The sequence below is a fragment of the Bos grunniens genome, chromosome X, assembly GCF_055505025.1.
Source record: "Bos grunniens cultivar Pamir isolate PY7600 chromosome X, Bosgru_T2T1.0, whole genome shotgun sequence".
In the NCBI taxonomy this organism is placed as follows: Eukaryota; Metazoa; Chordata; class Mammalia; order Artiodactyla; family Bovidae; genus Bos; species Bos grunniens.
Genome location: NC_141194.1, coordinates 2,743,841 through 2,758,657, shown reverse-complemented (window position 1 = coordinate 2,758,657; position 14,817 = coordinate 2,743,841). Strand labels below are relative to the sequence as shown.

The 14,817-nt window shown below is 42.6% G+C and overlaps 1 protein-coding gene across 1 annotated transcript in view; it reads right to left on the bottom strand.

Annotated features, from left to right (window-relative positions):
• Positions 1 to 4,819: 4,819 nt before the first annotated feature.
• Positions 4,820 to 14,817, bottom strand: part of LOC147339702 (lipocalin Cav p 3.0101-like) — a 56,974-nt gene continuing 46,976 nt past the window's right edge. The window contains exons 8-10 of the mRNA XM_086388849.1: positions 6,729 to 6,839; positions 5,072 to 5,173; positions 4,820 to 4,839 (exon numbers count right to left, since the gene is read on the bottom strand). Of these exons, the coding sequence (XP_086244975.1) occupies positions 4,820 to 4,839; positions 5,072 to 5,173; positions 6,729 to 6,839 (233 nt within the window). The remainder of the gene's footprint in view (positions 4,840 to 5,071; positions 5,174 to 6,728; positions 6,840 to 14,817) is intronic.

Here is a 14,817-nt window from a genome sequence, read left to right as displayed (position 1 = left end):
CCTGTCCATCACCAACTCCCGGAGTTGGTGATGCCATCCAGCCATGGGGTCACAATGAGTCGGACACGACTGAGAGACTGAACTGAACTGAACTGAACAGTAATGTCACCCTACGCTTTCTGTGCATAAGCCTTAGTGAGTGGAACCTACGTTCCTTTCTCGTGAACGAATAAGATGCATTTTAGGGACTTTGATCAGACTGACCCCTTCCATAGTGTAGGCTGAAACTGAAAGTGTTAGTTGCTAAGTCCTGTCCAACTCTTTAGGATCCTATGGACTGTAGCCAACCAGGCTCCTCTGTCCATAGAATTCTTAAGGAAATATTGGAGTGTGTTACTGTTTCCTCTTCCAGAGGATCTTCCTCACCCAAGGATAGAACTTGGGTCTTCTGCATTGCAGGCAGGTTCTCTACCATTTGAGCCATCAGAAAAGCCCATACACTGAAGTGTTGGGGTCTAGCCCCAGCAGTATCCAGGGATACCCTCGGGATGACGACCTAGGCGAAAGGATAGCAAAGCAGAGAGCAGGGCTTGATCTCCCTTGATAAGCACAGAAAGCCAATAAAGCTCCTGGCACTGAACTTGCTCTGTTCACAGAGGCCATAGGCTCCCTCTCGGTGGAGTGAGGAGGAAGACCCCCCCTCCCTAGTGAAGACACAGGGTGGCTTCCCAATCGGGTCTTAGAAGCCCAGGCAAAAAAGTGAACTCAGAGAGCCCGTGTGCCCCAAGGAGTCATCCTGAAGGAAGAAGAGAGAGAGAAAAGGAGGGAAAAGGAAAAAAAGAACAACACGGGGAGACCAAGCTTTGGTGAGCGAAGTCCATAACTTTATTTTCAAAAGGAACTTTTATACCTTGACTTGTACATAGAGGGACATGAAAGATGCAAAGTCATACAGAGTCAGCCCAAACATTACATCAGTTTTGTCTTAATCAAAACCAGGATTTTTCTGCACACCCTTCCCACAAACTATGTTGTGCACAATATCATCTGGCCTTGGAGTCCTGTGGACATTTTATGACTCTTTTTTGATAAAGCCTGCTCACCCAGAAAACTTATTTTCCCTTGAAGTGTTTTTTCTTTATATTTCTAATCTATGTCAACCTCAGAAAGTGCTAAACAGAGTTACATTCTCACAGAGCAAAGGTGCAGTAAGTTACAACAAAGAAAGAACCAATTGGCTCAAGGGTCTGATGTGGTTAATTCCAAGGCTGCTACTTGTTTTGCTTACATTCCAACCATGTTAATTAATGCACTCCCAGGTGCACAATGGATAAGGGATATGGAAACTGGCAGCAAGCATTGGCTTAGCAATGAAATCCTACACCAGCACTACTTTAATATTTTTTAACTCTTTGAAAGGCTCTATATTTCTAGAATGTTTTAAGCTTCCCGTGTCTCTCACGGTTGGGAGGCTGTGAATAGTCACATGCGTAGCTGCAAGAGTCTAGATAAGCCTGTCAGGCAAGCTAGAAAGCCATCAGAGGGGTGCCCAGGAGACTTATTAACTAAAGTCCTAAGTTGATTTTTTCCAGAGAAAGGTGATCAGGGATAGCCCCCTGTTAATGACAGAAGAGTTGGTGAAAGGCATAATATAATAAACAGTAGACAGATTTTGGTTTTGGGGTAGATGCTTGAGCAGATTAAGGGGGTCCCTCGAGGCCTGATCTGCCTTTGCCTGTCAGGTCTCTTCCGCATGACCTTTGTCATGGGTGGGTTCTCCCATGGTGGCTCCCGGCAGTGGAGGATTCATAACTCTGCTCCAAGATGGTTTAGTCTATTTTCTCCCTCTTCCCTGGACAGCTGAGGACATGTCTACCAAACCTACATAAGGATTGTGTCTGATGAACACCTGTCCTATGAAATGCACAGTTTCCAGGATACTTAATGTGGACATTTGTGTGTTTTAAATGAGGTGACTATTGCACAGACATGTGTATGCAGGGCAGATATTCAATTGATTTATTTAAACCCTCAACAATCAAATAACACCAATCGGGACATGATTTAGTGACAAGGAGAGATGAGATGGGAAAGGGAGTGCGAGTGTGAAGAGAGCAGGTTCATGTTAATCAGGAACCAGGAAAGTCATCTTCATGTTGTTGATCTTGATTCCACGGAGACGAGGACATGTCTGGTCTCAGTGACTCTTTCTGTAGGTGAATAAAAGAGAACCAAAGGTTTAGTAGAGTTAATTGTAGGACTGCTCACAAGGGTGAGCCTCAGGCAGTAGGCTGTCCAGGGTAGAGGGAGCTGGTAGCTGATCCAGTGTCCAGTTCCCAGTGGACCTCAACACGCACATCTCTATGACAGCAGTTTCCCTGTGGAATTGTCCCCAGGATGTACATAAGGTTGGAGATTTCCCATTGGGGATTGATTCTATGAGTAATGATTTCACAATGCATGTACATCTTCATCTAAAGATGATTATCAGGCTCTGTATTTGGAGCAAACAACTCTAATCCTGAAACTTTTGTCTTTTGGGTCTTCAAGAATTAACTTCTTTACTTTTTTAAATATTAGAGTACAGTTGATTATCAATGTTGCATTAATTTCAGGTGTACAGCCAAGTGATTTTACATACAAAAGTTAGTATCTATTCTTTTTCAGATTCTTTTCCCATTTAGGTTTTACAGAGTATTGCATACAGTCCCCTGTTTATGCAGTTGGACCTTGTTCTCTATCCATCCTGTGTATAATAGTTTGCATCTACTAATCCCCAAGTTCTCAGACAGTAAGGTATCTGCCTGCAATTCAGGAGACCCAGGTTTGATCCCTGTGTTGGTGCGATGCTCTCTAGGATGGAATGGCTGCCCTTGCCAGTATTTTTGCCTGGAGAATCCCATGCACAGAGGAGCCTGGAGGGCTGTGTTCCCTGGGGTTGCAGAGAGTCAGACACGACTGAGCAACGAACCTTTCTTTCACATTCACTTTTCAACTTCAAGCCTCCCAGTCCTTCTCTTCCCAACCCCCTCCCACTTGGCAACCACAAGTCTGTTCTCCATGTCTGTGAGTCTGTTTCTGTTTTGTGAATAAGTTCCTCCATGTCATGGTTTAGATTCCAAGCAGAAGTGATATCTATGTGAAAGTGAAAGTCACTCAGTCGTGTCCAACGCTTTGTGACCCCATGGACTAGAGCCCACCAGGGTCCTCTGTCCATGGAGATGCTCCGGCAAGAATAATGGAGTGCGTTGCCATTTCCCTCTCCAGGGGATCTTCCCGACCCAGGAATCGAATGTGTGTCCCCTGCATTGTTGGAGAATTCATGACCATCTGAACCATGGCATTTTATCTACAGTAAACTGAAAGGTGGACTATAATGAAAGCTGAATGCCAAAGAATTGATGCTTTTGAATTGTGGTGCTGGAGAAGACCCTTGAGAGTCCCTTGGATTGAGAGGAGATCCAACTAGTCTGTCCTATAGGAAATCAGCCCTGAATATTCATTGGAAGGACTGATGCTGAAGCTGAAACTCCAAGACTTTGGCCACCCCACACGAAGAAATGACCCATTTGGAAAGATCCTGATGCTGGGGATGATTGAAGGTGGGAGGAGAAGGGGACGAGAAAGGATGAGATGGTTGGATGTCATCACCGAATCAATGGACATGAGTTAGAGCAAGCTTTGAGACTTCATGATGGACAGGGAGGCCTGAAATACAGCAGTCCATGGGGTCACAAAGAGTTGGATATGACAACAAGTGAACTAAACTGAAAACTATAGGTGACACTTACGGCATTTGTCTTTCTCTTTCTGACTTATTTCACTGAGCATGACAAATATCTAGGTCCATCCATGTTGCTATAAATAGAGTTATTTGCTTCTTTTTCTCTCTGAGTAATATTCCATTGAATATACGTACCACTTCTTTGTTATCACATTCACCTGGACGCTAATGCTTTTAGTCGCTCTTTTTGTTAAGATTCTTTCTCGACGGAACATTAAAAGCCATACTTTAGCTAAGATCAGTGTCCTTTCTGGAGGCTGTATTAGTTTAGAAAGTTTAAACTTCTCACTTTTGGAACATCTTCTGAGTAGGAATATGTTGTAAATGCATGTTTCAGACAGTGTGGTTGGAAGGCATTTACTGGTTCTGTCAGAATCACATGAGATCAAACACAGGTCTTGCAGAAAGCGTGAAAGGGGAAGTCGTTCAGTCGTGTCCAACTCCTTGTAATCCCATGGACCATGACAGTCCATGGAATTCACCACACCAGGATACTGGAGAAGCCTTTCCCTTCTCCAGGGAATCTTCCCAACCCAGGAATCAAACCCAGGTCTCCCTCACTGAGCCACAAGGGAAACCCAAGAATACTGGAGTGGGTAGCCTTTCCCTTCTCCAGAAGATCTTCCAGACCCAGGAATTGATCCAGGGTATCCTGCATTGCAGGTGGATTCTTTACCAACTGAGCTATCCGGGAAGCCCTGCTTCAGGGAAGCAGAGCTCTGTTTAATACCGAGTCTCTTGGAGGAGGAAAGTGTGGGGACAACCACAAGGTCAGGACTGATGGGAACACTAACAATTTTCACCAACTCGTGGGGATTCCTGCTTCTGTCTGATGACTCTCGTCTGCAAGATTCCTGCAGGATAAGACTCTCTCACCACAGCTGCTTGGTGTTAATCAACCAAACTGTTGGCAATAATATGGCTCAAGAGCAGTGAAATTATGGAACAAAAAAAAATCTTCAGTGACACATTTACATTGTTGGAACAAACATTTCACACATATGAAATAACAGTGTGACCTTATTGCTTCATCTGAAAGGGGCAGCATTAATAATAGATCATGTTTACTTACAAAAGTGTCAGAGTTACTTTTGTTCACTCCTCTGGACAGTTATCTAGGGAAAAACAAAATGGGAGAAATAAAAGAGCCACTGATTACTAACATTCCTCAGCATTTCCAACTTTTGTTTCTTTCTCCCCTCCTTCCTTCCTTTCTTTCTTTCTTGTAATAACTGATCTTAAAAGAGATTACTTGTGGAAGAAGAAATTTTGAATAAGTTGACTTGTTTTCTGATTTTTACACACCAGTTGAATAGTATGGTCAGGGGAAAAGTATAATTCCTTTACCATTATCGATGAAGTTCAGGATATTTTCTTCTGGAATCCCCTTTTCTCTCACTGTGTTGTAGTACTCCTCTTTGTATTCCGGTTCAACATTATTTCCTTTGCCTGTAAAATCACCGTGCAGAAAAACAGAACTGTTGACCCCTGGGAACCCACTGAAATTTCTAAATCTACAGAACAAGAAACGGAACTTGACAATCAGATGTTCACTTGTGTAATCTAAGAGCTTTCAATGCTTCCCACGACACACACATGTGGTTTCTGTCTTAAGAATTGAGCCCAGTCCAACTTGGAGAGTAGGACACCATACTCCTCAGCATCAGGAGCTGGACGACAAAGACTTGCCAGGATCTTCATGACTTTGGGGCTCAGTCCATCCTAATATGGAATCTACTTGCTTCTTTCACCTTCCTCACATACGTACCTGTCACTCATATCTGTTTCTACACCAAGCTTAGTAGGAAACACCTTTGTCCCCTTCCACGGACACATTCACCTCATCACACATAATAACAGGGGGCAATTTACTCTTTCATGAACCTACCGTTCGACCCAATAACCTTTCTCAAATAGACCCCTGTTGTCCCCATGGAACACACACCTCTCAGTGCCTTGAGGGGGTGATGTCAATGTTCATAAAAACAATGCATTTGAAACTTGGAAAAAGACAAAGATTTATCTTATAAGTGTCTGTTCCAAGACTTCAATGCATCAGAAAACTGATATCATATACTAACACATACATATAGGATCTGCATATATATGGAATCTAGAAAGATGGTACTGATAATGAATTTATTTGCAGGGCATCCATGGAGAAACAGTTATAGAGAAGAGACTTATGGACATGGGGAGAGGGGAGGAGATGGTGAGATGTATGGAGAGAGTAACATGGAGACTGACTTGTCCATATGTAAAATAGAAAGCCAATGGAAATTTGCTGTATGTCTCAGGGAACTCAAACAGGGGCTCTGTATCAACCTTGGGTGTGGGGTGGATGGGGAGGGAGATCGGTGGGAGTTTCAAAAGGGAGGGGATATGTGTATACCTCTGGGCTTCCCTTGTGACCCTGCTGGTAAAGAATCCTCATGCAGTCTGGGAGACCTGGGCTTGATCCCTGGGTTGGGAAGTTACCCTGGAGAAGGGAAAGGCTACCCATTCCAGTATTCTGGCCTGAAGAATCCCTGGGGTCACCAAGAGTCCATGGGGTCACCAAGAGTCAGATATGACTGAGCAACATTCACACAAGCATATGTATACCTATGGCTGATTCATGTGGATGTTTGGCAGAAAACAGTACAATCTATAAAGCAGTTACTCTTCAATTAAAAAATAAATAAAAATTTAAACATGAAATAAAGTCAGCCTCATTATAGACATAGCTTGAAATTTGTTGACATGTGTAAAAATATTCTAGTAAAACTTCATTTTAAAAAATTTCAACAGATAGGAAACATTTTGCAATGTCTGATGATGTGTTATGGCCCCCTGTTTCTTGGTGGATTACCTCCAGGATCCTTAATTCAGTGAGCATAAAGATGCAGGCCTTACACCCTGAATATAGAATACTGTCAGCACCTCCTGATATTCTGAATGAAAGTGCTGACAGTGTACATGTTACATGACAATGGTTATGGGAATTACAGGATGTCATACCTACCAAATAATTGCACCAGTTCTGTCTCCTTGCCATCTCCATCCACGTTGACAGTATGCGTCAAGAGAGAGTTCGCATCCCCCCGAATGAGTTGAAATTCATTGTGACCCGCGTCTACGAGAGAGAGAAAAGATAGAAACAGCCGCACCTTACCTTGTTGTCACTTAGATTATTGTGACACAAGATGGGCATGAAGAACGGTCCATCATGTATGGACCCACTCGCTTTATGCCTGCACAGAATGCTACTGTTAACCATGGCAAGGAAAGGAGGCACGAATTTTCCTCATCCTCACCTTTTCCCACAATTAGCCAGTCACTCTTTGCTCTCTTACTAAGATGCTGGACAGAACGTGTGTTCTGATAAACCTAACAGATTCTCTTTCTGTTTATTTATTTATTTTTGACTTGCTGAGTCTTCCCTGCTGCCCGTGGGCTTCCTCCACTTGTGGTGACTGTGGAGTACAGTCTAGGGGTGGTGTGCAGGCCGTGGCTTCTCTTTTTGCTGAGCACAGGCTCTGGAGAGCATGAGCTTCTGTAGTTGCAGCTCGGGCTTCAACTACAGTACAGGACCAGTAGTTGTGATGCATGAGCTTAGTCGTGGATCTTCTCGAATTAGGGATTGAACCAATGTCTCCTGCCCTGGCGGGCAGATTCTTATCCCCTGGACCACCAGGGAAGTCCCCAAGAGTGTTTTAAACAACATACACATATTATCAAATCCAGGTTCAAAAATACTTTGTATTTCTCTTACCCCAGCCGTGGAATTGGTTTCTCTGGACAAAAATCAACCTAACTTGTGTTCATTATCTTCCTGACTGCCTGCATAGGCCAGGAAACCTTTTGATGTAGGCACTGACCACCTAGAGGTGACCTCCTTCCCCACCTGGAACGCTGCCCCTCCTTTCTGTCCTGCCCATCCACTCTGCCCCATGTGTCTGGACAAGAAGCATCTCTGACCTACTGTGTGTCACACTACACTCTATGTCCATTATCTCTCTCCTGGCCTCCACCTCACCTTCCTGCAATCACTCAGCAACATGGAATGTAAAAATGCCCATCTGGGTTCCCGAAGCATGCAAACACCTTTGCTCAGTCTCTGTAACACTGAAAATTATTAGTGTGCTTGGGGGAAAAAAAAAAAAAAAGGCATCCAAACCAGCTTCATGTCAGGAGCCATATTAGGCATTAGTGACCAAATGGAGGCATGGCCCCAACCCCCTCTCTTTCTCCCGCAGGCATGGACCCGGGATGAAGGAGTTAGGCCTTGTGATTCTGACTTCTTTTTTCCTCTCCTCGGCTGAGTTCACTGAAAAGGAATATTAAGGTGCTTATTGTTCTTGAGAGGAGCATGAGAAAGCACAAAGCCTCTGCAGCTGTGCTCAGAAAATAATTCATAAAGTTAGTCACTGACATTTGTTCAAGGACTTTCACAAAAAAGCATTCCAGGATGAGCACATAGGCTGCAGCTTGAGTCCATTGGAGGGATTGATATCTGAAGCCTATTTGTGAGGAAAATATTTATGGCAAAGCAGTTTACTGAATTTAGGGCTTAGAAATAATTAAAATAGTTAGAAGTTGAAGAAGGAATTTAAGGAATAGTGTAATGTTAGCATATTTTACTATAGCTTATAGAGGTTAGGAATTTTAGAGATACTATAGCTAAAGCCTTTTTAAGAGATAGTGAGCTCAGGATGTTAAGGACAAACAGGATTTAGAAAGATAAGAAATCAACTGAGGAATGAAGCATGAGTTACAATGTAATCACAAGTTAACTACAGGACACATAAGAGGAAGTAGATAATAGATGGTAAAGCTGATTCCAAGAGAATCACTGAAGCAGGAAATCTGTTTGAAGGACAGTAATGATTTATGGAGATAAAAAGCCTGGTGAGGGGGAAGTGAAAATGGCAAACCTCTGACCTAATGTTTTTGTAAAAGTATAAAAGAGAATCTTAAACTTGAAATAAATAGGCAGTCCAAGAAAACTGAGAGGCTGTCTTGCTTCTCACTGACACTGCTCACACCTTCAGGTTGAATCCCTGGCTGCTGGAGCTGGACTCTGGCAGCTTCAGAGTCTCAGAGGCCTGACAAGAATATGCAATTTTCCCAAGGCCACGCTGAGTCCACCAGCCTTGCTCACGTTGGGACAGTTTAAATGAGACTGCGCCTGTCCTCAGATTATCAGAGACCACCTGTGGTTCACCATGGCTTCACCAAGGTGGGCATAGCAGCATCACTGAATTGACTGTGATGTTCATGAAGGGATGGGACAGTGAGAGGAAACCTATCTTCTGGGCATCAGGTCACCATCAAGGCCACTGCTGGTACTGGGTCTGATGTGAGTACAATTTACAGTCCCCCAAACAAACCTGAAGGCTGCAATGGCTGGTCCCCAAGAGAACTTCTAAGAAGTCTTGCACTTCTGTTTGTCTCACTTGTTTAGTCACTGGATAAAAATCAAGCTAAAAAGGGTTGCAAAAATGGACAAGAGTAAAGACAGTGGAAGCATTCATGATTCAGCCAAAGGAAACCATATAGTGGGAATAAGAAAAAATGAAGGCATCATTTAGAAAACCTCAAATATCAGAAGTTATCGATCAAAGTTGGGGAAATATTTTAGGCATGAATTTACTAATTTGTGGCTTTCACATATGTAATGTGTGACTACTTAGTTTAGGCAAGGATTGTGATCACATATTGCTGTGTTTAAATTTTAATCAAACATGTTTCCCTTAGGCCATGTGAAAATAATAAGGTTATTTAGGGCCACTATAAAGAGCTCAGAGATACAAAGCTAGCCAGCAAACCCATTGCTTTGTATAGAAGCTGCCTTTATGGTTGAAATCACGATGATTTCCTTGAGTTCAATTTCATCCATCTCACCTTGAATAGACCAAGATATTATAAGATTGTTTTTAAAAAGTGAATGACACTAACGTGCCACCTCAAGATAGACCCTGAGACCTCAGTTCATAAGCCTGTTATAAATTATCTGTGAGAACCCTACAAAATATAAATTATACACTCATGTTTAGTAACATTGTTCTTGTTGATATTTAATCACTATGTCATATCTGATTCTCCATGACCCTATGAACTGTATCATACCAACTTCCTCAGTCCTCCACGATCTTCCAGAATTTGCTCAAATTCATGTCTTTTGAGTCGATGATGCCATCTGACCATCTAATCCTCTGTCATCCCCTTCTCCTCCTGCCTTCAAACTTTCCCAACATCAGGGTCTTTTCCAATGTGTCAGTTCTTCACATCAGGTGGCCAACGTACTGGAACTTCAGCTTCAGCATCAGTCCTTCCAATGAATATTCAGAACTGATTTCCTTTAGAATGGACTGATTTGATCTCCTTGCAGTCCAAGGGACTCTCAAGAGTGTTCTCCAGCACCACCTTTCAAAAGTATAAGTTCTTTGGTTCTCAGCCTTCTTTATGGTCCAACTCTCAAATCCATACATAACTAGGGGAAAAAAAAATACTGTTGAGTAAATGGATCTTTGTTGGCAAAGTGATGTCTTTGCATTTTAATAAGCTTTCTTGGGTTGTCATAGCTTACCTTCCAAATACAAATTACCTTTAATTTTGTGGATGCAGTCACAATCCGCAGTGATTTTGGAGCCCAAGAAGATAAAACCTGTCACTGCTTCCACTCTTTCCACTTTCTATTTGCTGTAAAGTGAGGGGACCAGATGCCATGATCTTCGTGTTTTTGAATGTTGAGTTTCAGACCAGCTTTTTCAGTCTCCTCTTTCACTGTCATCATGAGACTCTTTAGTTCCTCCTCACTTTCTCCATTAAAGTGGTATCATCTGTGTATCTGATGCTGTTGATATTTCTGCCAGCAATCTTGATTCCAGCTTGTCTTCATCCAGTCTGGTGTTTAGCATGACGTGCTCTGCATGTAAGTCATAGAAGCTGCATGAGGATATCTTGTACTCTTTTCCCAATTTGGAACCAGTCTGTTGTTCCACGTCCAGTTCTCACTGTTGCTGACTGATCCACATACAGCTTTCTCTGGAGCCAGGTAAGGCAATCTGGTATTCCCATATCTTTTAGAATTTTCTACACTTTGTTGTGATGCACACAGTCAAAAGCTTTACCATAGTCAAGGAAGCAGAAAAAAAAATTGTTTTTTTCCAGAATTGCCTTGTTTTCTCCATGACCCAGTGAATGTTGACAATTTGATCCAGTTCATCTGCCTTTTCTAAATCATGCTTATACGGCTGGAAGTTGTCTGATCATGTACCACTGAAAATTAACTTGTAGCATTTTTACCACTACCTTGCTCACATGAGAAATGAGCACAATGGTGTGGTAGTTTGAACATTCTTTGTCATTTTCCTTCTTTGTGATTGAGACGGAAACTGATTTTTCCAGTTCTGTGGCCACGGCCAAGTTTTCCAAAATTGCTGACACATTGCTTGCAGCCCTTTAACAGCATTATTGTTTAGGATTTTAAAGAGCACAGCTTGAATTCTGTCACCTCTACTAGCATTTTTTATATAATGCTTCGTAAGGTCCTCTTAACTTCACAGTCTAGGATGTCTGGATCTGGTCTCATTTGGGTACACTCCATTGAAGGGAGACGTTCCACTCCCTGACCTCTGATTTTTAGTAGGAGTAGAATTCAGGTGTATGGGGTTATTGAAGAAAATTGAGACCAAAATTTCTACCTGCATGTACTCTTTCCAGAGAAACATTCATACTTACAGTCCACAGCATAAAAGTTTTCTTCCTTTGTGCCTGAGGCATATTTTTCTATGCATTCTCCATTCTCCCTTAAAAAAAAAAAAAAAAAAAACATATTCAAGCTGGTTGATTAAGATAATAAAAAGTTGATGTATAATTAGGATTCTTTCTGTATGACACCCAAGAATATGTGTCAGGTATCACCTCAGTGCTGGTGAACAATCTGACCTTCAAAAGACAAAATATGTTGTCTCAGATCCAGTCACATTCAAGTGACAAGGATGGATTTTCTACACACTAAATCTGACGAGTAGTTGCAAAGATAACCTGCAGATACAAACAGGTCATGTTTACAGCCAGTAAACATGGAGAATACCAGAATTTTAGGAAGAAAGAAAAAGAATGAACTTTTCCTGTATATATATAGTTTCTGAAAACTGAGAGGCATAGCCGTCTTGGCAAACCTTGGGCGTTGTCACAACCCAGGCAGTGATTCATTAGACAATGAAAGTGAAAGTGTTTCTCACTCAGTGGTGTCCCACTCTCTGCGACCCCATGGCCAGTAGCCCACCAGTCTCCTCCTCTGTCCGTGGGATTCTCCAGGCAAGAAGACTGGAGTGGGTTGCTATTTCCTTCTCCAGGGGAATTTGCAAACCCAGAGATTGAATCTGGGTCTCCTGCATTGCAGGTAGGTTTTTTTTGTTTTTGTTTTTGTTTTTGTTTTTTTTTACCAACTGAGCTATCAAGGAAGCCCTCTTAGTCATTAAGGAATTGAAATGCATTGAAATCACTGAAAAACATCCACAAAGTTGGAATACAACAATTATCCAATATAACTTCAAATACACAAAATTTTATCTGGGCAGACAAACTCCTTTCATTTGGCGTGAATATGTGATTCCTTGCATATGCAGACACTGATAACTGTTTTAAACATTGTGCTGAGTGATAGAAGGTGGGGGAAATGATTCACAGTGTATATACTTTTCTCATGTGAAGAGCCAGAAAAGTTTACAAAATGCAGATCTGCTCTTACCTACGGCTCTAGGGGTAGACATTTAATGATGAGTGAAGAAAAAGACAGTATGAAAAGGCAAAAAGATAGGAGACTGAAAGATGAAAGCAAAATTCTGTCTGAGGAGGCCTACAAATAGCTGTGAAAAGAAGAGAAGCAAAGAGCAAAGGAGAAAAGGAAAGATGTTCCCATTTGGATGCAGAATTCCAGAGAATAGCAAGGAGAGATAAGAAAGCCTTCCCCAGCGACCAATGCAAAGAAATAGAGGAAAACAGTACAATGGGAAAGGCTAGAGATTTCTTTAAGAAAATAAGGTCTATCAAAGGAATATTCATGCAAAGATGGGCTCAGTAAAGGACAGAAATGGTATGGGCATAACAGAAGCAGATGATATTAAGAAGACATGGCAAGAATACACAGAAAAACTACAAAAAAGATCCTCACGACCCAGATAATCACGATGGTGTGATCACTCACCTAGAGCCAGACATCCTGGAATGTGAAGTCAAGTGGGCGTTAGGAAACATCACTACGAACAAAGCTAGTGGAGGTGATGGAATTCCAGTTAAGCTATTTCAAATCCTAAAAGATGATGCTGTGAAAGAACTGCACTCAATATGACAGAAAATTTGGAAAACTCACCAGTGGCCACAGGACTAAAAAACGGCAATTTTCATTCCAATCCCAAAGAAAGGCAATGCCAAAGAATGTTCAAACTACTGCACAATTGCACTCATCTCACATGCTAGTAAAGTAATGCTCACAGTTCTCCAAGCCAGGCTTCAACTGTACATGAACTGTGAACTTCCAGATGATCAAGCTGGACTTTAAAAAGGCAGAGGAACCAGAGATCAAATGGCCAACATCCATTAGATCATCACAAAAGCAAGAGAGTTCCAGAAAAACATCTACTTCTGTTTTATTGACTATGACAACACCTTTGACTGTGTGGATCCCAATAAACGGTGGGAAACTCTGAAAGAGATGAGAATACCAGACCACCTAACTTGCCTCTTGAGAAATCTGTATGCAGGTCAGGAAGCAACAGTTAGAACTGGACGTGGAACAACAGACTGGTTCCAAATAGTAAAAGGAGTACGTCAAGGCTGCATATCGTCACCATGATAACTTAACTTATATGCAGAGTACATCATGAGAAACACTGGGTTGGAAGAAGCACGAGCCGGAATCAAGATTGCGGAGAAATATCAATCATCTCAGATATGCAACTGATACCACCCTTATGGCAGAAAGTGAAGAGGAACTAAATGAAAGTTCCCTGATGAAAGTGGAAGAGGAGAGTGAAAAAGTTGGCTTAAAGCTCAAAATTCAGAAAAATAAGTTCATGGCATTCAGTACCATCACTTCATGGCCGATAGAGGGGGAAACAGTGGAAACAGTGGCTGACTTTATTTTTTGGGGGGCTCCTAAATCATTGCAGATGGTGATTGCAGCTATGAAATTAAAAGATGGTTACTCCTTGGAAGGAAAGTTATGACCAACCTAGACAGCATATTGAAAAGCAGAGACATTGCTTGGCCAACAAAGGTCAATCTAGTCAAGGCTATGGTTTTTCCAGTAGTCATACATGGATGTGAGGCTTGGACTCTAAAGAAAGCTGAGTGCTGAAGTATTCATGCTTTTGAAATGTGGTGTTGCAGAAGACTCTTGAGAGTCCCTAGGACTGCAAGGAGACCCAAGCAGTCCATCCTAAAGGAAATCAGTCCTGAATATTCATTGGAAAGACTCATGCTGAAGCTGAAACTCAAATACTCTGGCCACCTGATGCAAAGAACTGACTCCTTGGAAATGACCCTGAATCAGGAAAAGATTGAGGGCAGGAGGAGAAGGGGACGACAGAGGATGAGATGTTGGATTGCATCACTGACTCAATGGACGAGTTTGAGAAGTTCCAGGAGTTGGTGATGGACAGGGAGGCCTGGCGTGCACCTCCTGTGCCTGAGGGCAGAGCTCACTGGGCGCACTCCCCTTGATGTCACTTCTGTGCTCAGTGGGAACCATCTCCTACACATTCTGCAGGAATGGGGCAAGGCCCTGGTGGGGACTGTGGGCTCAAGGACATGAGCCTCTTCCCTCTGCCGTGTCCCTCATTACATTAATGAGTTGAGGCCAGTGGTCCTTCTGGGTGCTCCCTCTAAGCAGAATTTTCAGGACATTCCCTGGAGGCTCATGGTGGAACTACCCTCCCCAAAGCTCACAGACCTTGCCCAGCCCCACAGCTCAGGGAGTCTTCCTCTACCACCCAGACAGCTCCCTGCAGACAGGGAAGAGACACCCTCCCTCAGGCTGGGGTTTATAGGTGTTTTCCTTTTGGGTGATTTTTACTTACTTGACATAAAAGTGCATCAGTATT